Raw genomic sequence first — 27,139 nt, 5'->3', positions numbered from 1 at the left:
GGAGTCACCGTGACCATCACACATTTTAAAAACATGTTCCATTGTTTATACGGAGCTCCATGGAAAGAAATAAAAGTTCATTAAAATACATGTTTTTATGCTGTAAAATCCAGAAGACTGTGATCATTTGAACACATCACGCTGCTCAGCTCATCTGAGCTACTTCATGTACCTCAAACTGAATGCAGTTTTATTCGTGTCGCCCACTTTTTCATTTCCAGTGACAACTTTAAGAATTCTTATAAATATTCAGAATTCACCCTCTTTAAAGGGTAAATAATGATGATAATAATAATAATCAGGATAATAATGTATTGCATTTATATTGCACTTTTCATACACACCCATTGAAGTTACTTCTTTTTCCAGACTGGACACATGATACACCGTTATCAAGTCTTTTATTATATTTTTTCATATCATTCCTAATAAACCTCTGACAACATGTGTTGGCCTTCTATCAGGACAGTGGGACTATTTTACTGTGACCGAAGGACAGTGGGAGTATGAAAAAGCAGATGAAAACTGTGTGTTGGTTTCACTGTGCCAGATGCTGCTGGTCCCAGCTGAAGGTGAATAAAAATGATTTCTCACTAATGCAACATTAATTATTCCAGCAGCAGCATCACAGGAGGGCCTCGAACCTGTGACTGTTGAAACAGCAGAAGTCCTTTCAGTCAACTGCGACTGGTGACATTTTAAACTCTAAACTAGAACAACAGGTCATATAAATATAAATATAAATATAAATATATGCCATATAAACTACAGTGGATGATACTTCCTTGTTCCCTCATCCTGAGTCTCTGATTGGAGGAATTCATCACAGGATGAGCTCCTAGTTGAGTTTCTGAAGGTTTGGTTCCTCATAGTTTATCCATGTTTGTGTGAGATGATGTCTGAGCAGCAGCAGGAGGTTGGTTTGTCTCCACCAGCAGGGATCCTGTAGACCAGCTCAGGTTCAAATCTACAGACATTCACCTCGAGTCCTGTTCACCTGCCTCCCAGCTCGGGTTACACCCGGCGTATCAGAGCCGGTCTCAGATGAGTCTCTCCTCCGGCGGGACTTTGAGCATGCTGTCCATCTCCAGCCGCGCTCCGGCCACCTCCTGAGCGCTAGGACTGTACGCGCCCTCAGACTGCCGCTTCTTCCGGGCGGTGAGCACCATGAAGGTCAAACCGATGATCAGGATCAGCATGCAGAGGCCGAGCAGCGGGATGGCCACCACCAGCCAGGGGACGCCCTGCTTATGGGCTTGTTTCTGCAGAGGAGCAAAGGTCAAAGGTCATGCTTCACAGATGGAAACACGAGATAAAGAAATCGTGACAGGATTGTTTTTATGTTTGTGGTTTCAGTTCCGTTTGAAGTTCAGCTGACTGACAGCTGAGTCACCTGAATGAGGCTGGATGTAGAAGTTTTATACTCTTATAACTGATGGTTCTCATTCATTTCACATCTACATCGTGAAAAAGCTGCGACAATATTTCAACTTTGAAACAACAAAAGTTTCATTTTGGAAAATTTCAAACTAGACTGTGTATTAAACACTTTTATTTTGAAATGAACGCTTTTAACTTGGAGCTTCCTGCTTTCAGCCAACCGGTGGTGTGACTTCATCATTATGGTTGTGTTACAAAGATATTCTAATTTAAATACACTTTATTTTTGTAAATAAATTACAAAGGATTTTAAATCACAGCCAAAATGTCTATTTTCATAAGCAAGATTCTGAATTCTGTTCAAAACTAACAAAACTGAAAGTAAATGTGTTTGCAATGCAAATAATTGTATTTTTAGTTTATACAATTTTACTTACAAACTTGAGTTTTGATTGCAGTGTGAGCAAATTTTGCTCTCAAAACAGTTTTTTGTTCTTGCAGAATAAAGAGACAAAAATACCTTCATAGTAACGACTGTTTAACATAGTCATCAGAGATATATTTTAATCACTTTAATCTAACAAAGACAACAATGTAATGTTGTTTTTATGAATTATTATTTTTAACTTCAGTGTCTTCGTGTCTCTGACTGTATCATGTAGTAACATATCAGCACCAGAAGGTGGCAGTAGCTTGATTTTAAGTGCAGTACAGACACACTACAAGTCCATAATATGTTTTTACTTTATAATGAAACATTTGCATATGAAAGAAGATAAAAACAATAAACATACGTTGGTGTCACACATTGGTCCGCTGTATCCAGGCGGACATTCACATGTGAACATGTTGAATCGATCCAAACAGGAACCTCCGTTTCTGCAGGGGTTCGACTCGCACTCGTTGAGCTCCAATTCACACCTGAAACACAGAAAATACACAAAGTCACACACAACTGAGACAATCTGATCAATTAATCAATAACTGTTTTATTACTTCTCAGGTACATGTACAGTTTCTTTGGTTCTGGTTGAGACACTGAGATTTCTGACTCCAACAAACAGAGATGACAGGAAGTTCATTTAATGACACCTAAACTTAACCGAACCTAAACCGAACCTAAACCTAAACTCAACCATCACAATAAGTGCCTGACCCCAAACCACAAACAAATCTGTCTGATGGTTTTCAAGGAGGTTCAGAAACCCAAAAACATGTTGACCTGCCAGGTACTGGATGATTTTTGCTTGGTGATTTTTGCTTGTAGCAGAAAACTCAGATGGATTTGTCAAACTCTCACTAGATAAAAAGAAAACGATTTCATGGCTGGAGGTAAAGCAGACAACTTGTTCTACAGATTTAAGATGAGATATAATAGTTTGTAGGTTACTGTGAGGAGGGTAAACTGGATCCAGACTGAGCTCACCTGCTGCCTGTGAAACCCGGCATGCAGGTACAGTTCGCTCCCCACAGGCCGTCGTGGCAGATACCGTCGTTTGAACACTGGAGGTCTTCACCGCACTGGATTGGAGGATAGCTCCACCTGGTGGACAGGTGTTAAATGTTTACTTCATGACAGCTTTACATGTGTGTTAAATATTCAAACCAATAAACCATGTTTATAAACGTTATGAAGCCTCCAGTTCAGATTCTGTTCGTCACCATCTTGCTAGTTCGGAGCGGTTTGGAGCAGGAAGTGACCATATTTGGACGAGCTGGGGGAGGAGCCAGCGGTGGATCTGACCGATCTGATTGGAAACCTGACGATACTACGTCCCGCCCACCGATAGCTGTAACCTGACTGCACCACAGGCCTGTCAATCAAACAGACACGCCGATTTATTGCGTAACTACTTCACATCGTTTGTCTGTAGCAGGAAGAGAATACATTTCTTTTCCAAACTGAAATACCGTGGGGGTAGATGGTGATGTGGTGAAGTTTGGGTGTTTTATTTTGAAAATTGACAGGGATTTTCTTTTCTTTTCTTTTCTTTTCTTTTCTTTTGACTGACTTCCTGCCCGGTTCATCTGCTCTGTTCAGGTTGCCGGGGTTTCCGAGCTGCTTCTGGGACGCTGGTGAACCCGAGAGTTGCAGCGTCCACCTATAGAGACCAACGGTGAACCAACAACCTGTGCAGCAAACGAGGGATGCGTGACTCACTGGCAGTGCGGGCCGCTGTAGTTCTTGGGGCACACACAAGTGTAGGTGTTGTCTCCGTCCTGACAGGTGCCTCCGTGTTCACACGCGTGATGTTCACACTCGTCCACGTCCTCCTCGCAGGCGGTACCGGAGTATCCGGGGTGGCAGCGGCACTCGAACCCAGCCAGGTAGTCCTTACAGCTGCCGTGGACGCAGGGCTGAGACGCACAGTCGTCGGTGTCGGTCTCACACTGCTCACCCTCCCAGCCGGAGTCGCACGCACAGCTGAACTTGTTGAAGAGGTCTTCGCACGTGGCTCCGTTCAGACACGGGTCCGACTCGCACACGGCGGCGCCGCTGCAGCCAACGTGAACCTCGGGTTTTCCGATGAAGTGGAACTGAGAGGGCTGCGGGGCCTCGTAGTCGTCCACGAAGGGAAGGTAGACTCTTCCGAGCCTCACTGCCCCCAAACAGCCGGTGAAGCTCTCCGCGACCGCCAGCACGGCCTCCTTCTCGTTGAGGAAGCGAACGCTGCCGGTCCGCTCCGACCCGCTGCTGCTGTCCGTGATCCCGTCCACACTGATCACCCACGGAGACGCTTTGTGCTCCTTCTCAGCCATGAAGATGTTGACGCGGTGCCAGCTCCCGTCGGCCACCCGGCGGACCCCCGTGAAGGTCAGCGCCTCGAAGTTAGTGCCGACGTGGATCTCCATCCGGACCGAGGAGTCCAGCAGACCCACCATGAGCAGCTGGGAGCCCCAGGAGGCCCTCAGGAGCACGGCGTTCTCCGACCGGGTCCGCAGCTCCAGGTAGATGTCGGAGACCGGTTCGGCCAGGGAGCCTCCGGCGCTGTACTGCACTGGGTTGTTCTCAAACGTGGCGTTGTACACACCTGAGAGCCGGCATGGAGAAATAAGAGTTATTACCAGCAGCGTCTGGATGTCGTTCATCAGGAGGAGTAAATGTTGCATCTGTAGGTTTGTTGCAGAACCAAAAAATAAACTGAAGCATCACTGAAACCAGTCAGGAAAGTAAAACCAGTGTGGTACCATCACCTGTCAAACTCCCTGAGATCATTTTGATGGACAGCCAGAGACAGCACTGACGGGTTCATACCACACAGATGCTCCGACATCTACCAGCAAGGTTCACCCACATTTACCCCAAGAAATATCTGAGTTGGAGTTTTAATCTGCAACTGCTGCAGCGAATCCTTAAAATCCAGGCTGAGGCAGAAAACCCTCTTCACTTCATTACACCGCGTTCTGGGGCTCCTCTACTCGTATTTCCCAGCATGCCGTCTACCTTCGTAACTTTTAGAAATAATAAGGCTATCAAGTTAAATGGGGAGAAGTGATGGTTAGAAATAATCTTTACTTTTAATAAGAAATGCGGTTTTGGATTATTTTAATGAAGACATACGAATTAAAAAACCCTTATTAAAATAATCCGTGCACGAGGCAGGAAGGTGTTATTTATTTATCTATTAGACCGTGTGAAATAATGTTATTATAATAATATCATGTTCATGATAAAGTTCCAAAGTCATACATGTGTCCCTGACAGCTTCGTCTCTGGTTGCCGTGGTGACAGTGATGCTGTTGGTGCATGTTCACCAGAGTAAACCGAGACATTAAAGGGACCCATCGGCAGGTGAAATATAATCCTGCAGGTGCCGCTGAACGATTATTCAACCGTTCTTACATTCATATCCATCAGGAAGGTCCAAACAATGGCCGCCGTTGACACACGGATCGCTGACACACCACACGCGTGTCTCGCACGTCTTCCCGGTGAATTCCTTCGGACAGGAACATTCGAAGTCGTTGAAGGTGACGCTGCACTCTCCTCCGTTCTGACACGGTTCCACCTGCAGAGAGAACGTGGACAGATCATTTATTCTTCAGTCAGAGGTGCTCAGGTGACCTTGAACTATCTCTTAGGCTGCAGGGAGACTTCCCATGATGCATTACCATGCATCATGCCCCCCCCCTCCTCCCACCCAGGTGGCAGGTGTCTCTGGAGCTGCATATTTCTGACCTGTGTTTACATCTCACTGTTTATTGTTTGTTTGTGTTGTTTGTGTGACACTACCATGTTGTCACGGTGACACTAACACTAAGAGACAGATCAGGAGCTTCTCTCACCTTGCAGGTGTCATCGCTGACGCAGTCCTTCACCACGTTTTCAGCATCACTCGGAAGATAAACCTCCTCTTCGGTGGAGCTGTTCCATCCGTCGACGTCCAGATGCACCAAGTCCAACCGGACGTCCTGCAGGCAGCCTTTGAAGTGCCCCCCCCACACTCCGGCGTCCCAGTCCCCGGGGAGTCCTCCCACATAGACCTCGTCCCCGCTGCTCACGCTCACTTCGGGGATCTCCCCGATTCCATACCGGAGTCCCGCGTGCTCGAAGATCACCTGTCTGTGTTGGACCTCCACCTGCAGCAGCTGCTTCTCACCGGTGCTCACAAACACGGGAGCAGTCAGAGCGCCACCGTGAGGCAGAGAGCTGACCAACACCCGACCCATCCACAGGTACACGGAGAAGTACACCTCGCCCCACTCCTCGTCCTCTGAGGGTCTCCTCAGCTGGAACAGCAGCCCGTCCGGCGTTAACGTCCTCAGAAAGAAGGACACGTTGAAGTCGCTCCCGTGGTTCTGACCCACATCGTAGGAACTGAAACTCATGGAGTCCTCATGGCTGTACGTCCACGAAGGGAACTCTGTCAGGGAACCGTCACACGTTTAGATTCAGCACATCACAAACAGCAATATGTGGTTTTAGATTTAATTTTACAGTGGTAGACGGTGGACAGTGATGTCAGACAGGAGGAGGAAACGTTTGGCATGTTATTATATTTTACTTGTTATAGTTCTATTAAATGACCCAGTTGGTGAAGTCGGGTCTCTTTTGGTCCTTTTTGGTCGCTCCGAGCACCCGTACCGTAACACCACGGATAGTCACGCACTTACAATCCTAGCGGTGGCTAGCTGGACCGGTTTGGTTTGAACACATGACACGGAGCTAAAATGTTAAAAACACATGAGAACATGGATATCTTTGTTCATCAGATATCTTTGTTCATCAGATATCTTTGTTCATCAGATATTTTTGTTCATCAGATATCTTTGTTCATCAGATATCTTTGTTCATCATATATCTTTGTTCATCAGATATCTTTGTTCCAACCAGACTGAACTAGCTGATCAGTTTAGTGTTTCTATGTTCTGTATTTATTCAGTTGGAGACTAGAAATCCTCTGTGTTGCTAAGTGGTTGCTAAGGGTCAGACTACTTCCTGGAGTAGTAAACATTGCGTATGTTACATAATAGTCTACTGATTGTTTTCCAGTTGTTAGTTGTACACTGTGTTGCCATGGAAACGGAGATCACGCTAACAAAGAATAACATTCTGATTACATATTTTAATGAGTTGGTAACTTGTCTATGATCGTAATATTACACTCCAGTGTACTTTAACGTCATTATGGGCTCAGCACGAGTTGCATAAATTCAGCCGCCATGTTCCTCTGCATTAATCCCTCATCGGCTTCCCATCTGTAAACTCCGGTTCTGTTTGACGGACAGAGACTGAACCGGGACGTCTGTGCTGCAGCTTCCATCCACTCAATATATTAATATTAATACAACGACCCACTACGGACCAAAACACTCTGTCACAGTTCATCGTTGTGTTGTTTTGTGTTTTTGTCATATCGGTTTCTTCCTGCTCATTTCAGTCTGTTCTCGTTACTTAAAGTTTGTCAATCTGTCTTTTCCTCATCGTCTGCTCTTTCATGTTCACTTCCTGTTTTATTTTGACGGCTCATTTCTGTTCTCCTAACTTCCTGTCCTCTGGTCTCCCTGATTGTTTCCAGCTGTGTGTAATTATCTCCTGACCTCCTCTGTCAGATCATCATTGTGTTTCTGTCGTTTCTCGCAGTGTCTCAGTTTTGTGTGTTTCTCTTTGGACCCGAGTGTCTTCGCCTCTTGTGTCTCTGTCTGCTGGTTGGATTACTGGATTATGGACAGTGTATTTAAACTTCTGCATTTCCACGGTAACTGCTAACTACTAATCTCTGTCAACGTGACATTCTTTAACTTGCAGCTAGAAAATGAGTTTATATATATTCAGTACCAATAATATACTAACTGGATAAAAAACTGGGATTAGGTGAAGAAGACAAAATGGTCTGTAGATGTTTTCTAAAGGAAAGACTTCTTAAATATCTGACAGGGTAAAATTATTTTGTTAATGAGACTGAACGAACTACTAACTCCTGTTAGTGATAGAGTCCCACAAGGCTCGGTGTTCGGCCCAATACTTTCCACATGCTTCCATTAGGAGATATCATCGGAAAACCTTGCATGAACTTCCATTGTTATGCAGATGACACACAGATGTATCTGTCTATAAAAGCAGACGAAACAAATCAGCTCGTGAAACTTCAAGAATGTCTAAAGGATGTAAAGGCCTGGATGACCAACAATTTCCTGTTTCCAAATTCCTGGAAGCTACGAACACTTTGATATTCAGTCTGTGGGTTTTAGGAGCCCGACGGGATCAGTGGGGGTGGTTTACCTTCGGAGCAGCTCTCTCTGTGGAAGGGCCGGTAGCAGGCACACCTGTAGCTGGTCCACATGTCCACACAGCGTCCGTGTCCATGGCACTGGTCGGACTCACACCACTCCGTCTTACTGCAGCCCAGCTGGTGGCCGTGGTCCTCGGGGAGACTCTGAGGTAGAATGGGCTTGGAGTCGATCATCAGGTCCTCCATGCAGCCGATGAAGCCGGCAGCGCTCCCTGACTGCTCCATCAGCTGCTCCGGCGCTCCGCCGACGTAAACGTGACTGAAGGCTTCGGAGGGCTGGAAGGGTGCTTCGTCCGCTCCGCCGTCTGTGACCCGGCATCCGTCCCGGTCACAGCCGGGCCCTTTCAGGATCAGGACCAGACCTTCGTGGTCCATGATCACATGAACGTCCCTCCAGTCTCCGTCACTGACCAGAGCGGGAAACATCACGTCCAGTTCAGACTCCTCAGAAAAGGCTTTCGCTCGAAGACCTCCGTCCAGCAGCTCCAGGAGGAGGTGGTTGTCCTCGTCCCCTCGGTAGAAGAGCAACATGTTGGGGATGGTTGTCCTGAAGCGCAGCTGAACTCCAACACCCGGGTGGACCCGGTGCTCCACCTCCCTGCGGGTCCGCTCCCCCAGAACCACCTGGATGTGGATGAACCCCGGCGAGGAGAAGGAGAAGGTGGTTCTGGTGGAGCACTGCTCGTCGTAGAAGCCGTGTGGACACAAACAGGTGTGTCCGTGCTCTCCGTCCTCCAGCCACGGGAGGCAGGTGGCTCCATTCTGACATTCGTGGTCGACGCAGCCGTACAGCTTCACGTGGCAGTGACGACCTCCCCAGGGGAGCTGGCCCGGCTCGGCCTCGGGACAGTGGCAGGTGTAGGACGCCCTGCCGTCCTCACACCAGCCTCCGTTGTGACAGGGCTGGCTCTCACACTCATCGACGTTGACCTCACACAGCTCACCTGGAGGGAGAGGACACACAGGTCAGACATGGTGGGATGACGAGTGGTATCGGAAAAGAGATGGATCAATAACAGAAACAAAAATTTGGCATTTTTTTCCATATTTTTTTACAAAAAAAGACCAAAGAAATCTGTCTCGTCTTCTTTTTTGACATCTCTCAGCTTGAAGCACATTTTATGTATGTATATGTATGTATGAATACAATCTTTCCATTTAAAACATGCTCAGAAATGTCCTAGAATAGCTTCAACTGTAACTTTTTTAAAGTATTATTCATACAACAGGAATGAGAAGAAGTGTATTATTTAACATTCAGTGATTATATCTGAGAATGTAAAGCTTATTAATTTAAGAGATCACTGCTCATTTGAGGATTTTTAAATCTGGAAACTTCTTTATTTTTACACTGTACAATGAAACATAAGAAATTAGGAAGTAAACAAACACGTTTGGCATCTTGAGGCTGAAGTTCTCCCCCTGAACGGTTTCCAGTTAACAGGTTTGACTGCAGGTGGATCAGTTTGGTGTTCAGTCATTTTCAACTACTACAGTAATCCATACTATAGAAACAGTCCATTATTACTTTGAGACATGATTAAAATATCTTTAATTGCGGTTATGAAGCACGATTAAACGTTGAGATGTGACTCTGACTGCGGTCGAGGAACGTCTCTGTCTCATATCCAGGTAGAGTCGCACATCGAAGGGTTTTCTTCCTCTACTTCTTCTCTTTTTTTCAGTTGGAGGGAAATATTCATTCAACAGCACTTGTGCTTGTTGATGAATCGTTGAAGTCGTTCTGTGGTTCTGGTGTCTCTGTTTTGAAGATCTGTGATTTTTTTTTTCAGATGTTTTTGAACCAAAAAATACATTTTGAAAACAGTCTCTTTGAATTCTTCACCAAAATAAATCATATTAGTTGCAGCTCCCACACTACACTTCTCTTTGCTCCCTGATTGTTGATTGTTGGAGTAAATCTGGCTCGGTTCTGTTGGAGGTTTCTTCCTCCTAGTTTACGTGTGAATTGTTGAATTGTTGCGTTCCTCTGTATGTTGCTGTAAAGTTCTGTTGTAAGGACTTTACTGTGTTATGTGCCTTGAAATAACCTGTTGTAACATGGCTCTATCTCTATATCATTTTAGAAAAATCTCGGTGTATCTGTATGTTTGTCCTTCACGTAACTGGACAACCGTTCGTCCCATCTGCTGTAAACTCGGTGTGTGTGTGTTGCTAGGGACTCGAGGTTGTTCACCGGTGAGTTTGATGCGATTTGGAGCCTCGGCCTGCTTACCTGGTCTCTCTAACTACTTCTGCACCAAGCTGTTCTCAAGAAACAGGATTTGACCTGCTATTAAAACAAATGAAATCCCTCTATTATTCACTTCCAGAAAAACTAAACAATAAATGTACAGTAAACTAAAATTCCCAGTTTGTGTTACTGTAAACTAGGAAACCCTGGTCGACTGACACATAGGCTGTGTTTGGTACAGACAATGTTTGGATTCAACATCCAACAGAAGATCCTGTGCATCAGAAGACGTACCTAAGAAGCCATCAGGACATGTGCAGGTGTATCCGTTGATCTGATCCTCACAGCTGCCTCCGTTATGACAGGGTTCAGACTCACACTCGTCGATGTTCACGGAGCAGTTCTCTCCTGTAACGTGAAGCACATCACGGGATGCTCAGCAGATTTAAACTGTGTGATGTTATTGGCTGATCGGTTCCTTTTTGTTTCACCGACCTGCGAAGCCCGGCTGACACTGGCAGATGTACCCGGCTGCGTCTGCGAAGCTGAGCTCCCAATCCAGCTCCCAGTGGGACAGATCGGACCGCTCGAAGCACTCGGCACCGTTCTCACAGGGATGCTCGGCACACTCGTCGATGTCCACCTCACAGTTCGGCCCTTCGTAACCTAAAGAAACACAAAATATATACTTGCATCTGCTCAGTTCTTCTGTTTCGGACCGTCAGATCTTCTGTTGAATTAATTTAATTTCCTGAAGTGGTCCATCATAATGTTCCACTGAGATTTAAAACCAAACTGAGGACGAATCTTTTTATTTTCACTCTCATACAGCTGAATGGATTCAACAACTGTTTCACTGCTTTGTTTTTCTTTTAAAAGATCAGCTGTTCCCGACTGAAACATCTACAGTGTTGAGCAGTTCACAACGTGTGGCACAGAAATGTTTGGCATGCAGTTCAGTACCTGGCCAGCAGAGGCAGGTGTATCCCTTGACTCCCTCCAGACAGGTGGCACCATGCTGGCAGGGATCAGAGGCACATTCAGGGATGTCCACTTCGCAGTGGTCCCCATCGAATCCCGTATCACTGCAGTCACATTCGTAGCTGCAACAGAAACACGTGTTCCAACAGCAGGGCATCAAAACACAGTTCTTCTGATGTGCAGCATGAAATATGAACTCGGATTACAATGAACTGAGAGCTGAAACTACAGCAGAAATCCTTTCAGCTGAGTGAGCTGATGTTCCCTGATGATGTGAAGAAGTCTTCGTATCTTTGAGGAGGAACTGAGGGGAAATATTTCGGGCATGTTGATCAATGTATTTCTAATGATTCAGGCTGCTTCTCCGTTCCTGGCTCAGTTCTACACAGCTTCTATCACCTTTTCTAAAAGTTTCTATTTTCTGCTTCCAAACAGGATCAAAGGTTGGACCTCTTGTAAAACTGAAACTCTTGACATGAACTCTAGGTCCATATTTTTCTACAGTGAAAACACATTTTTGTGTCTCAATTGGCGTCAGTGATAAATGCAGCTGGGTGTCATCTGCATAGAAGTAGAAATGCTGAGCTTCATAATGATGTTTCCTGTTGAAAGGTATCGGACTGTTGAGCAGCTGAAATCCTATATCAGGCAAGAATGGGACCACATTCACTTTCAAAACTCCAGAAACTGGTCTCCTCATTTCCCAAACGTTTATAGAGTGTTGTTAAAATAAGAGGTGATGCAGCACAGTGGTGAACATGAACCTGGAACAACTTTATAGAGACGTGTTGCTGACATCAAATTCAAAATGAGCAAATATTCTTCTGGTCCAGTGATGACGGATGAATGTGTGATGGAGCATTGTGTCTATCCAGATGTGTGTCTGTCCAGGTGTGTGTCTGTCCAGGTGTGTCCACTGCCTACCTGTTCACCATGTCGTGGCAGACCGCTTCGTTCTGACAGGGGGCGCTAGCGCACTCATCCACGTCCACCTCGCAGTCGACGCCGTCGAAGCCGGGCTGACACTCACAGGAGTACATGCCCATCAGGTTGAGGCAGGTGGCTCCGTTTTGACATGGACTGGACTCACACTCATCTATCTCAGTCTCACAGTTTACTCCTGGAAGGAGGTGAAGGGGGAGAGGAGGGAACGGGGGGAGGGTGAGGAGGAGTGGAGGGGACCAGCATATAATTAGAAAACTTAATTAGAGAAATATGAAAACAAAAATATAATCCAAGTTGTCATATACTTGTGGTTCCTAGAGTTTAAAGAAGTAGAATGGGAGGCGGAGCTTCAGTTTTCAGGCTCCTCCCCTGTGGAACCAGCTCCCAGTTTGTGTTCAAGGGGCAGAAACCCTCTCTGGCTTTAAGATTAGACTCAAAACGTTCCTTCTTGATCAAGCCTATAGTTAGGGCTGGCTCAGGTAGACCTGAACCAACCCTTAGTTATGCTGTTATAGGCCGAGGCTGCTGGGGGACCTCGTTACATGCTGAGCTTCTTTTCTTTCCTCCTCTTCTTTAACTGACTCATACCTCACCATCTTTTTCTCTCCCATAGTTTCTTCTTATTGTCTGTTGTCTCCATTCAGTTCCTTCGCTCGCGTAGTTTCTCTTCTTTCTTTTGAAGATGTCCCGTCATGGAGCTGCATGTCTCTGCTCTGCGCTTATCATCTCCACCAACAGTTCTTCTCTTCTATCTCTATGGTGTCCTTTTCTCTCTCTGCTCTCCTCACCCCAACCGGTCGAGGCAGATGGCCGTCCACCTCTGAGCCTGGTTCTGTCTGAGGTTTCTTCCTGTTAAGAGGGAGTTTTTCTTCCCTCTGTTGGAGGTTTTTCTCCCTTAAAGAGGAGGTTTTTTTCCCTCCTAACTTATGTGGGAATTGTTGAATTGTTGGGTTTCTCTGTATAATATTGTAAAGTCTTGCTTTAAGGACTTTAATGTGTTAAGTGCCATGAAATAACCTATGTTGTGATTTGGCGCTATATAAATAAAGTTGAATTGAATTGAATTGAATATACTCAGAGCAAATTCCTGGAGTGGGAACATCCTGGAGTTAATTAAAAAATAAGAGTGAATGAGTCTTCAGGAGTTTATTTTCTAAGTTAAACTACAGCTTGTGTTCAGGAAAACTCTTTATCGGATATATATTATATATATGTTTATATATTGTATGTTTCCGTGTTCATTCGCTGGATGTTGAGAATCATGATTCAACACTCCTCCTGGTGTTTACTGTGCAGCGTTGGTGCCGTATTTCCCAGCATGCCTTTGTTATTTGTTCATAACATTTAAGAATAAAGCAACCAAATTAAAGATTTGCAGAAAATATATTTACTGTTGTTAAAAAATGTTTTGGAACATTAAAATGAAGACATAATGATACATAAAATGGGGTTATGAGTCAAATCCATAAGTATATGTAAGAACATTGGTCAGCTTGTGGATTTTAAGGTAAGATAAGTATTCACACAGTATTTTCAAATGAATATAATCACAATGCAAATATTTAGTTATTATAAATTTGTGATGAATGTTATTTTTTAATAATTTCTATAGAAAAATCATTATAGTGTGATGAAACTATAACTCCATAATTGTGAAATCGTTCATACTTTAAAGTGTTGAATGTGAAAGAGTTCACGATAAAACAACTTTCAAACATTTTACTCTTCATGGGAGTCGTTTTAACTCCCAGTGATGTCATCACCCATCAGTGATGTCATCGTTGATTTGTGAACATTATGAAGCCTCCAGTTCAGATTCTGTCCGTCACCATCTTAATAGTTCAGAGCGATTTGGAGCAGGAAGTGACCATATTTGGACAAGCTGGGAGAGGAGCCAGCGGTGGATCTGACCGATGTGATTGGAAACCTGACAATACTACTTCCCGCCCACCGATAGCTGTAACCTGACTACACCACAGGCCTGCCAATCAAACAGACACGCCCCCAAAAACAGGTCTTTTTGAATCTTCTTTTCTAGTGAATGAGGGATTATTTTCAGATGGACCTCCAGAAAACTAATAAGAAGCTAACAACACCGAGATAACTGATGGACACATTTTATTCACTTTGGATTTGATGAGAGAAGTTGAATGGGAGTCTATGGAGCCGGAGGCTTTTTGGAGCCGACCTCTAGTGGCACTCGCTGGTATTGCAGCTGAAGACACTTCTGCATCGGAACCATTTTTCAGACCTGGAAGCTGCAAACACTTTTATATCCAGTCTGTGGTCTGAACTCCTGAAAGTGTTAAAAGATCAACTCCAGAAAAGAGTAACTTTCTTTTGATGGTCTCACATGTTCACTCAGATAAAGCTGATGTTGTTTATAGTGAAATGATCGGTCCTATTTTTGTACTTCATGCCGCTGAGCCGCCCACCTGCTGAGATCAGTGTTTCTGTTGTGGTTCTTTCTTGACTCCTTTAACCAGCTGATAGTGACGAGGGAATGCGGCCGGGCCGATCTGACCCGACACCTTCAGATAACACGGAGCTCCTCTGACACAGAGCAGACTCAACGACACGGAGGAAGGAGTGTTTCCCCTCTCTCTGCACCGACTCTTTATCTGAGCTGCAGATAAGACGTCTCGCTGACAACATCTTACTGTGCACTTAAAATACTCCTCGTGCTCACATTATCAGCAACAAACATGATGCTGAGGAGCAGGAGAAGCAGAAAAACCTCCAGAGGAACAAACGTCATTGAGCAGATGATTAATAACATCCAACTTCTTCATTCAGCTGGGAACAAAAGGTAAACACAGCAGGAGGTGGAGCTTCAGTACACAATGTTTAAAAGGGCAATAATTACTATACTGTATTTACACAGGTGGAAGAATATGAGTGTTTCAGAAACATTTTTTAGAGAGTTGCACTCAACGTTCCAGTTTTCTGTTCAATATTTTATACAAAAAAAATCTAACTAACAAACGTTACTGACTACAGTGGTTCAAGTTCTCATCCTGCTGTAAGAATGTATAACAAAAATATTTCACCTCCTTATAAAGACCCTGAATTTATCACATTTCTTTGACAAGAACATTAAACACTGATGAGGAGAAACTGAGCTGAAGTTTGTGTGAAGGAAAGGACCACTTTTAGGTTTCATTTCATTCTTTCATTTATGTACTAATTTATTCATGTATGAAGGCTTTAAAGGCCGAAATACAAATATTCACGTTTCCTCGATTTGTTTAAATCACACGAACCTCCTGCTGTTGACATGTTAGTTTCTGTGGAGTGAAGTGAAGCCAGTCAGTTGATGAAAGCAGACATGAAAACATGATTGATTTCTTCCTGCTGAGGCTTCATAAGAACGAGGTGAAGACAGTTTATCAGACTGGAGGGCTCAGTAACACTTGTATACCTCACATTGACCTCACAGCAGGGTCCTTCTCATCCATCACACATATCAAGGCAAAATAACTAAATAATTCAAATAATTTTTTTAAGAAGTGTCTTGATCATTATCTCGTCTGCTTCTTCTTCTCTGTGAATACAGTCTGGGAACTCAGCTGGTATTAGCGTTTGTTCAGCCACTCTGAAAGACCAATCAGAGACCAGTGTCGGAGGTTAACCGTGTTTGTCCCGCCCCTCCTTCACTGTGACTGGACGGCTGGTGACTGTGACGAGCGCGGCGTTAATATTTTCAGCATTCGGCAGAGAATAAACTCTCAGAATCTCGTCAAGCTGCTGAAGTTCATTAAAACAACTATAAAAAGATTCTGTTCTCGGGAAAAAACATGCTGGGGACACGGCAGGAAGCTGTTAGTTAAAACTAACTAAGAGGTCTACGCCCAGCAGGAAGTAACGGCTGCAAACGCTTCTCTATGGAGGGTGAATTCATGGAGGGGAATCAGGTCGGGTCATCACCGACTTACTTTGTGCATACGTGTGTGTGTGTGTGTGTGCGCGCGCGCGCGCACGTGCGTGTGCGTGTTTTAATTACCTGCGAAGCCCACCAGGCACTCACACTCGTAGTGGTCCTTCTCGTTGATGCAGGTCGCGTTGTTCTCGCACGGCCGCGACGCGCACTCGTTGATGTCGATCTCACAGTTGTAACCTTGGAAACCGGGCACGCAGAAGCAGTGAAACTGAGCCACTCCGTCCAAACAGATGGCCCCGTTCTGACAGGGCGCCGAGGCGCACTCGTTCACGTCCTCCTCGCAGGTCTTCCCTTCGAACCCGGGCGCGCAGTCGCACCCGAAGCCCTCCGGCTGCAGCACGCAGCTGCCGTTGTTCCTGCAGGGGGCGTCGATGCAGTCGGTCACGTGCGTCGTGCAGTCCTGTCCTCCGTAGCCCGGAGGACACCGGCAGAAGTAGCCGTTCAGCCGGTCCACGCACAGAGAGCGCGGCTCCCAGCAGGGGTTGCTCAGACACTCGTCCACCTCCTCGGTGCAGTTGTCGCCCGTCATCCCCTCCGGACAGGTGCAGTGGTACTGAGCGGTGCCAGGGATGCTGGTGCAGTCCTCGCACGGAGCGAAGGAGCAGGCGTCGTACAGCTCCTCGCAGTTCTTCCCCATGTAGCGAACCTCTTCTCTGGCGCAGAGGCAGGCGTAGTCGTCCATGGTGTCCACGCAGGTAGCTCTGTTCTGGCAGGGGGAGGACAGACACCGGACTGACGAGGCAGTGCAGAGGGTCCCTGGAAGACAGAGGACATGAGACAACAGGTCAGTGTGTCTGCAGGAAGCAGGTCACCTGAAGCTGTCCCACGAATATGGATGAATATTCTGGATGCTTTCACCTGAAACTGAAAACATTACAATGAAAACATTATTAAGGAAAGTTACTCGTAGCTCCTCCTCTCCAGGTAGCTCCTCCTCTCCAGGTAGCTCCTCCTCCAGCTGGCTGATTGGCTGCACCTGCATCTGCTCACTCATCAGGGTCAGAGTATAAAAGCCTGCAGCAGCTTCCTGATACCTGATGTTTGTTGCAGCAGCTCCTTTTAATCGCCGTGACTTTCTGCTTCCCGCCGGGACAGTTTTCTTTATTGTGTTTGAGTTTAGTTTGTTAAATTTGACCTGTTGTTCTTTGTGTTGTAGGATTGCAATTTGGTAACACAGCAAAAAGTGAAACAGACCCGCTGGTCCACTACAGCAAAACATGAGATGGCCACACTTTGTGCTTTCCAGGCGTGAAAGTTACACGCTTTCCTGTAGTGGATGAAAGTGGAACCTGCTGCACGTTCAGAGACGTCTGATTTACAGGAAAATTAAACTTTTTTGCTAAAACACGTGGTTGCGGTTTGAAAAAAAATAAAAACAACTCCTGAATCCGAACCTCATCGTCCCACATGTGACCGACGCCCTCAAGCCAAACGATGTCCTTTGTACTCGGTCTCAGGGACCTTGGTCACATGATCCCGCGTCACATGATATTTACATGCGTGTGAGTTTCATTCATTCAAAACGTGTAACTTTAATGCCTTCACAGCCCAAAGCGTGACTATCTCACGTTTTTCTGTGATACTGGGTTGTTTATTCCTTCTGGTTGTCTTCAAGTTAACTTTATTGAGAATAAATTACTGAGTTGTACTTAAATGTTTGGTTTCTGTTTTGCTTGTGTAGCTCCTCGACCAGTTCCGGGGACGTAACATGAAGCATGCAAACATTAAACATGTCATGTCAGCATTTAACTACGGTGTCACACAGTCGCGGGTCTGAGAGGATTTTTACGTTAAGAATTTCAATTAGTTGGTTAAAACTTCTTAAAATGACATCTTCACTTCTCGCATCTTTAAAAAATCCAGAATCTATAAATCTGAAAAACGTTTCATGTCAGAAGTTTAACTAAACATCACTAAACGTTCAGTTCTCTGCTCCTGTTGATGGTTTAATCTCAGATAATAAACGTTCAGTTCTCTGCTCCTGTTGATGGTTTAATCTCATCTCATAATCTCATTTTCTGCTGCTCTATTTTCTTCATCACTTTCTGTTTCCCACGCTGTCAGATCATCCATCACCTCGTCCATCACTCCCCCAACGATCTTTCTGCCTCTTTATTTTTGAGCCAATCACTTTCTCGTCCCTGTTCTTTAAAAGTAATTCTGCCGTGCAGCCTTCCTCCTCCTCCTCCTCCTCCTCTTCCTCACAAATAAATACATTTTAAAATAATATAACTCAACTCCCTCATTATAAATCTATTATTTAGTAGATCACCAGAATCAGATTTTTATTGTTTCTCCATCAAGACTTCTCTAATTTATTTTATTGTATTTATTTCTGAGTGACACTTTGCTTTGGATGGAAATCAGCTATGATTTCATCAGATTCAGAAAATAGCTTTTGGTTGAAAGCCACAGATCTAATGTGAAGTTTCCAGATTGATATTTTTCATTTGATTGGATTTAAATTTCTTGTTGATGTATTTCATCCTTCATTGATTTCACTTAATTAATTGATTAAAAATGTAAAAAAAATAAAATTTAAAAAAAAAGCTTTCTTTTATATTTGATAATAGAAATGACAAAGCGGCTGCAGGGATGATGCCTGTGGGGACCTCTGTAATAATCTGTCCGCGGCCCCTGAGAGCCAGCAGTGTTTCTTATATGACTCATAAAGATGCAGCCTCTAGTTATGTTAATAAACCCGCTGCTGTGTTTCTGTTATTAGCTAATTGTGTATGTTGTCTCAATTAGCTTGCGGCCAGTAGAATAATGGTTGTACTGTGCATTATCCCGGATGAATGGGCGCTCTGTGAGGCTGTCCTGTTTGTCATTTCACCAAAGAGGGGGCGGAGTCATTCAACCAGGATTTACAATACATATGCTGTCTGCTGTCAGCAGCCAATCAGATCTCATGTTGAATCAGCCCACATTGTTTTTATTAGACCAATCTCAGCCGCTCACACTTTGATCACTGTCCTATTTCCAAACTGTCACTGAAGTGGAAGATATTAACAGTGAAGGGAATTACAGAGGAGGAATGTGGGAGAATATTCAGCCGAGCACACTCAGTGTTTTTTGTAAAAGTTCAGCGTCAGTTGGGTTCTTTCCAGAAACGAGACAGACATCACATCAGAAAGTTCAACACGCTGCGTTTCCAACATGTTTTTGTGTCCTCTGTTATACACTCAATAAACTCACTGATTCTTCGGTTCAGCAGCAGCAGTGGAAAAGAAACAGGTTGCGTTCAGGAACAGCTGCAGCTTCCTCACACGCTTTTAATTTCAAAATCCTTTTCGTCGGTGGACACGCCCCCTTCCTCTACGGAGCCAAGATGGCGACCATTTGGGTGGAAAGTGTCCAGAGTTTCACACTTTCTCTGTGTTCCAGTATCCATATTACCAATAACAGTCCCAGTATGTTAAACGTAGTATACCAAAAGTACCAGGATGTTCTACAACATCTGTAATCTGCAGGTCAGCTTGATACTCTGCAGGTTCTGACCCACAATCCTCTGCAGCAGAAGAAGAAGGAGAAGAAGTTGAAGAAGCATTAAAAAGAAGCGTACCCTTTTTCGTTTTACTTCAAAATGTCACGCTACGAATCGCGACGAATATGTGTGCATGAGATGGTCAAAGTTCAAGATGAATTTTTATGATGAAGTAGTACACAGTGTACCCAGTTGTACACATACTACATGCAACAGTAGATACTCTGTAAAAGCTGCAGTACATACTGAAAGTTAAAGATTCAGTCTGAGATTCAGAACGTAGGAGTGTTTCATCCTGCTACTTGGAGTTCACTGATGTTTCTGCACTTTAACACACTGATGCACTCAGAATAGAGAGATTTAGCACACAAGTGCAACATCTGGAACACAAGAACAACATCTGGAACACAGCAATGGTCTCTGGACCAACCATCATCCATCAGTGATGTCATTGTGAACATTATGAATCCTTCAGTTCAGATTCTGTCTGTCACCATCTTTCTAGTTCGGAGCAGTTTGGAGCAGGAAGTGACCATATTTGGACGAGCTGGGGGAGGAGCCAGCGGTGGATCTGACCGATCTGATCGGAAACCTGACGATACTACGTCCCGCCCACCGATAGCTGTAACCTGACTGCACCACAGGCCTGTCAATCAAACAGACACGCCCCCAAAAACAGGTCTTCTTGAATCTTCTTTTCTAATGAATGAGGGATTATTTTCAGATGGACCTCCAGAAAACTAATAAGAAGGAGTGACTTTAGCTAACAACACCGAGATAACTGATGGACACATTTTATTCACTTTGGATTTGATGAGAGAAGTTGAATGGGAGTCTATGGAGCCGGAGGCTTTTTGGAGCCGACCTAAACAAAACAAAATAAACAAAATAACACTTTAACATCCTATAGAGGGCAAAATAAAACAAAAGTATGCAGAGTTGTAAAAGTTCTAAAAACCTGTTCTGAAAGTTCTGGATGTTCTGGATGTTCTGAATGTTCTGGATGTTCTGGATGTCCTATATGTTCTGAGGATGACTGGATGTTCTGGATGTTCTGAATGTTCTGAGGAGGTCTGAATGCTCTGGATGTTCTGGATGTTCTGAATGTTCTGGATGTTCTGGATGTTCTGAATGTTCTGGATGTTCTGGATGTTCTGAGGATGACTGGATGTTCTGGATGTTCTGAATGTTCTGAGGAGGTCTGAATGTTCTGGATGTTCTGGATGTTCTGAAGAGGTCTGAATGTTCTGGATGTTCCGGATGTTCTGGATGTTCTGGATGTTCTGGATGTTCTGAGGAGGTCTTAATGTTCTGGATGTTCTGGGTGTTCTGGATGTTCTGGATGTTCTGAGGATGACTGGATGTTCTGGATGTTCTGGATGTTCTGAGGAGGATTGAATGTTCTGGATGTTCTGGATGTTCTGGATGTTCTGAGGAGGTCTTAATGTTCTGGATGTTCTGGGTGTTCTGGATGTTCTGGATGTTCTGAGGATGACTGGATGTTCTGGATGTTCTGGATGTTCTGAGGAGGATTGAATGTTCTGGATGTTCTGGATGTTCTGAGGAGGGATGGCAGGAAGCAGCCACAGGAGGAAAACACGCTAACAAACACTGAGATGTGCTTTAAATACGCTCCACCTGGACTGTGGACGGACGGATTTACACCCCTGCAGCAGAAGGCTGTTGTCATCTCTAATTGTCAGTGAGAGCAATGGACACTAACTGGGTTTGAACTTCACAGATTACAGGCAGTGTTAGCCACCTGCAGGCTGGATCAGGCCCGGGAGGCTGTGGAAGGTGTCTGGATTAGGTTCAGGTCTGGTTGGCGTCAGAAGGACAAACATTCAGTTAGCGAGGAGATGATCTGTTGTTTGTCTGCTAAGAATCGTTTGTTGGGTCAAAACAGTGCTTGGAACAGCGCGGCAGGTTCAAGGAGGTCACTGGTTCATCCTGTCGCCGGTAAACGATCAATAATCACGTGGATCCTCTGGAACCGGACGCGGCTGCACCAACACGGTGACCTCAGCCACAGACGTCACATGACCTGCTCTGTATGAGGCTTTCTCTCATTACCGTGGTGACAGACAGGAAGTGCCGACTTTTAGACCGGCTGGTATTGTTTCATCAACGTTAAAAAAAAAGTCTGTCTTCTGTCTGTTGATAATACAGTAATTCTAATAATGGTAATAATATGAATTATTAATTTAGTTATTTGGCTTTAACTGTGTGGGAGAATGGAGCTCACTGTTATCATCATCATCACACACGTAGCAGTGTGATTATAGAATTTATTATCAGTTATTATATAACTTTATGGATGAGGTGGTGTTTTATTAACTGAATCCGTTCTGCAGGTTCATAAAGTGAAAATCTTCTCAGATGTTCATCAGCTTCTTTCCAAAGAATAAATACAATTTATTGTATATTGTTTTTTTTGTATTTCATACATGTAATTTGTAAACTGGTATTTATGTACGTTATTATTTAATAATGTAATGTTTAATTACAAAGATTTAGAAGTGACATGTTTAATGTTTATCTTAGGAAGAAGCAACATACATGAATAATAAAACAAATTGTTTTTAATTAATGTAATCTATAAATACAGAAATTAAACTACAATTATATATTTATATATATAATTTCAATAGTAATAAAGATAAAGATAAATAAAGAAGAAGAAGAAAAATGATTTAAATAATTATGTTTTAAAAAGAACGATAACATTAAGAACCTACTCTTTTGTCTATTTAAATAAAGGCTGTTTTTAAGAGGTTCACCGTGTAGAGCTGCTCTCTGGGTATCACTTCTGAATATAAATATATGTATTCACAGTATTCGTCTGGATCAGTTTAAATGAGAGTTTTTTTCATTATATTAGTTTGTTTCTAATCCCACGTCTCTGTCGGCTCCTGTTTTCTAACGTCAGGGAGGATTAAAGGTCTCTGACGCCCCTAATTAAGACCTGGACTCCAAAAGTAGGTGGGAGGGGGGAGGGTTGAAACATTTATTATTATCTGTAATTGTAATTATTAAATCTCAGTATCATTCATCATCTGCTCACTGACAATGTTATTTTAAATCTGCATCATGTTGGACTCCTTCCTGAACGTGTGCATTGGTTCTCACCGTGCTCTTCCTTTCCCTCTCTCCGAACCACTTCCTTATCCCCACCCCCCACTGTTTTACTCTTCATCCTCCTCCTCCTCCTCATCCTCCTCCCCCTCTCTCAGGTTTCACGGCCCTCCTGACCTCCACAGCTTTTCCATGTTGTAATCCCTCTGGCCAATCTCCTTGCTCCTCTAATCTGCTGGTGGCAGGATACCTGCACGGATTACAGCTTCAATCTGGAGCATGTGTTCACTCTGTCACCGAGTTCTTCTTCTGTGGTTTCAAACCGCCGTCTTAAGCTGCAATACCACCGAGTGCCACTAGAGGTCGACTCCAAAAAGCCTCCGGCTCCATAGACTCCCATTCAACTTCTCTCATCAAATACAAATCTCATCTCTCGTGTCCTGACAGCTCTCAACCCTCTCTGTTTCTTTAAGTATGGAAATTGGTTAAAAATGACAGTTAGCCAGTCCTGCTGTTTACTACAAAGGACACTGAATTAAAGTTGTATTTTGAAAGGGTTAAAATTACTGTCTCCTTCTGAAATCTTACTAAATTGAAGTGAAGACTTTATTTTAAGAAACAATTTGATTATTAGCAGCGAAAAATCTGCAAAAAAATAATCAATTGCCTAAAATTTGGAAGTTGAGATGTTGGCCATTTTGAAAAGAAAGTCCATGTGCGCTGTTGGCCGCACCCCCACAAATACTGATCACTGACAGCCCAAGATGTCCTCGAGACGGGACAGGAATCAGTTGGACTGCATGAATATTGTTGGACTTAGATGTCTCAGATTCATGTCCCCCACAGAGGACAGAGATCACTTCCTGCAATCATCACCACGTTACATATCTATAACATCCCTTAAACATGTCGTACCTATGGGATCTCTGCTGTCTGACCATGTATCGATGAACTTGGTCAGACAGCAGAGATCCCAGAGTAGCAACAGGAAGTGGGAGGAGCTTTAACCCAGAGTCATCACTGTGACCTGTCCGTCATTTACACTAATCCACAGAACACACACGCTCAAGGTTGATGTTCAGACGTGATGCAGAGAGGACGGATCAGACAAAGAAAGCAGAGGACAGATGTCTGGAAGACAGCAGAGGACAGACTTCTTAAAGACAACAGAGGACGGGTGAGACAAAGACAGCAGAGGACAGACTTCTCAAAGACAGCAGAGGACAGACGTCTCACCCACCTCTCACCTGCAGTCGTCTCTCACCTGACAGCTGGGAAATGTCCAATCAGAGTGAAAATATCTAAAATATCTATAAGTCAAATCCTCGTTCCACATTTAAGGACTTCAAACTCCATTTAAATTGACTCATATGAAGTATTTCTATTACAACAGTGTCTCTTTTACTTCTGACTGTCCGTTCTGCTCAGATCTGTTTCTCTGCAGCAGTTTGGAATAATTCCCCGTTAATATGAAATAATTTCATCATGTTTCTTAGGGAGCTCCTGTTATCAGTAAACCTGTCAATCCTCTTCAAACTCGATGTTTCCTCATCACCTCCTGGTTCTAGTTTTCAGAACCACTTCCTCTTTTAGAGCTCACACACATTCAAACAGACTCTTTCTCCTCATGATGTCCTTTAATCTCTCATCATCTTCTGTCTCTGAGCTCCTCTCACACATTAGGGGACACTTTTTATCTTCTGAAGATGAATCTGACAGCATGGAGTCTCCAGCCGGTAGATCTAACCAGTAGATTACAGTAGATCTAACCAGTAGATGTAACCGGTAGATCTAACCAGTAGATTACAGTAGATCTAACCAGTAGATGTAACCGGTAGATCTAACCGGTAGGTCGCAGTAGATCTAACCGGTAGATTACAGTAGATTTAACCGGTAGATCCTGTTTGAAACACTTTAAACTAGCTGAGTCCAGAGCTGCAATAAAGAGTCATTGGTCTCAGTCAATCAGTTCTATATTTATGAACTGAAACTGTAAACGCTCATACAGGCTTTATTCTTATTTGTGCACATGGTCCTGATAAAAGAAGAGGATATTTAAAACGTAACTCTTTTCAAAGAAAACATTCTTTCTGAATGCTAAAAATGTTAAAATACTGCACGTTGATTTTGCTTCAGTTAAAATTTCACTTCATGAGCGATGAAAAAAATGTTTGTGCTGAAATACTGCACAAACCTTTTTCATTTCAAAGGACAGGTGTGTTGATGTTAGCAGCATCTGAGGGCAGAAATGAAACATCATCACCTGAAACTAAGAAGGGTGTTTAACAAAAACACCTGTTTCTACAGAAGCCCAGGATGGACAAACCCAACAGTGGCTGCAGAGGAGCTTCCTGTTCCCACCGTTATTGTTATTGTGCTATTATTATTATTATTATGTTTAATAACCTGTGGACCACAACTTGAACTCCCGTGCTTCACTTGTATTGTGAACGGGCCCTTCAGAGGACACGCCCCCTACAGTTTTAGGGCGGCTTGAATGACTCTCGTGCACTGATCTGATGCTCCGCACAGACTCAGACGACTTTCTTCTGAATAATAAAGTCCAACTTGAGGTGCTTTAAGAGACAGAACCAACTTTACGTGACCTGATTCTGCAGCTCCATTCATGCAGACTGATATGAATGAGGCTCTCGTCTCCTCTCCGTTTGCTCTGATTCGGTATGCATGACTGAGGAGCGCCGCCCCTCATTGTGAACCAGTCATGTGTCAAATGTAACAGAAAGGGCTTAAAAAAAACCCAGAAATGAACGTCAGGGTCTCCGTCTCAATAACCATAATTCATCCAGTCACACAGCAGAGGATTATATTTCAGTAAAATATTAGTCTGATGAAGTCCAACAGCCTCAGAGATTCAAACTCAACAAGTTCCCTGGAAATGAGCCCATGCACTCATCACTGTTGGAAGTGACAAAGGACAGAGAACAACCATGCACCTCCATCCACTGAGGCTCTTAACAAACAGTGTGAAGAGCCCAATAAGCCCCGCCCACAGACACTTGTTCCACTAGCAGCATCTCTGAGAGCCCTGATGGCATTCCTGGACTCCGATTAATCCTCCGGCTCCTCTGGACGAGCAGTAAATAAGAAAGTAAAAAGGTCTGCTGTCATGTTAAAGTCAGGGAGGACACAGGTTTAAAGTTCTTTCTGTCCGTGTCATAACTCTTCCCATGTGACCATGTTGCTTTCACGGCAAAGAGGATTAAACGCTCTTCACTCACCCCATTTGAACATCATCATCGTCAGCAGCAGCGTCTTCAGATTCACATGAACTTTCCCCAACTCCATGACGGAACCGGCCCGGGTCGGTGACAGACCTCCAGGTTACGAGTTCAAAAAAAAAAAAAAGAGGAAGAAGAAAGATTTAAGTCCTATAGTAGAAACATGGTGCTGTGTGATGGAGAAGCTCCTCACTGGGCTGCTCTGCTCTGTGTGGAGAGGCTGGCATGCTGCTCACCGCCCACACACACACACACACACACACACACACACACACACACACATAGACACGCACACGCACACACACGCACACGCACACACACTCACACACAGCCCTCCCTGCTCCGGACTCAGTAATCAGCCATGAGAGAGACGACAGGAAAACCTGAGCCGGATTATCTTATCACCTGCTAATTCTGCTGCTCATTGTGAGTCTAGTTTAAACTCTGAACCTTCACTGGAGCACAGAAATCGTATCTGAAACATTAACTCTCTATATTAAAGTTAAAAAGTACAGTTGACTTGTATTTAAGGAGAAGTATCCCTAAAACACATTATTAAGGATAATCAATAACATAAAATAAATGTACCTGCTGTCAGGTAAAAGTAACAATCAGCAGCTCTGTGGCTGAACGATGAGACCAACCAACTTCTTCTTCTGTGTTTTACAGCAGAATAAGAGGTAGAATTATGCTTTAGATAAAAGTGACGTGTAAATGCATTGCCAGTATTTTGTGTTTTAATTCAATCTGGAACAAAATGTTGACCAAAGACCACATCAGGAAAAGGTCGAAATAAGTATTTATATTTCATTAGCGTACGCTACGTTACCTTTTCTACCTTACATAAGGTAAACACATTGTGTAAGAAACGTACATCTAATTCTTTGTCCTGTGTTTTTTGTCCTAACCCTCCTCTGCTGACCTCCGTGCCGACACTAAAAAGCACCATGTGCGAGTGTGACCAACATAACCGCTGGTCTTGTGTTTCTTTATTCAGTCGTTATCATGATAATCAATAACATCATTTTGATCAGTCTCTTTATTACAGTATATTAGAGTCATATCTTTATCAAAGCAGGTTTAAAACATACAGATTAACAAACCTTCCATAAGATAACATGATTTACATCATTATCTTCAGACAGACTTCAGAAACTAAACGAT

The 27,139-nt window shown here is 43.9% G+C and overlaps 1 protein-coding gene across 1 annotated transcript; it reads right to left on the bottom strand.

The window, feature by feature from the left end:
- Positions 1 to 92: 92 nt before the first annotated feature.
- crb2a (crumbs cell polarity complex component 2a) lies at positions 93 to 26,042 on the bottom strand. Its single transcript, XM_069169086.1, has 13 exons — positions 25,976 to 26,042; positions 16,238 to 16,930; positions 12,214 to 12,409; positions 11,272 to 11,411; positions 10,804 to 10,974; positions 10,603 to 10,716; positions 8,105 to 9,058; positions 5,668 to 6,245; positions 5,225 to 5,390; positions 3,542 to 4,412; positions 2,807 to 2,923; positions 2,175 to 2,301; positions 93 to 1,262 (listed from the first exon to the last, which is right to left on the bottom strand). The coding sequence occupies exons 1-13, from the start codon at positions 26,040 to 26,042 to the stop codon at positions 1,041 to 1,043; spliced, it is 4,416 nt and encodes a 1,471-aa protein (XP_069025187.1). The 3' UTR covers positions 93 to 1,040.
- Positions 26,043 to 27,139: the final 1,097 nt, after the last annotated feature.

This window comes from Embiotoca jacksoni, unplaced genomic scaffold (assembly GCF_022577435.1).
Source record: "Embiotoca jacksoni isolate LCO1_2020_lvr unplaced genomic scaffold, fEmbJac1.0.p SCAF_42, whole genome shotgun sequence".
Taxonomy (NCBI): Eukaryota; Metazoa; Chordata; class Actinopteri; family Embiotocidae; genus Embiotoca; species Embiotoca jacksoni.
Note: the sequence above shows the minus strand (reverse complement) of the source record. Positions and strands in the feature narration are given on the sequence as shown.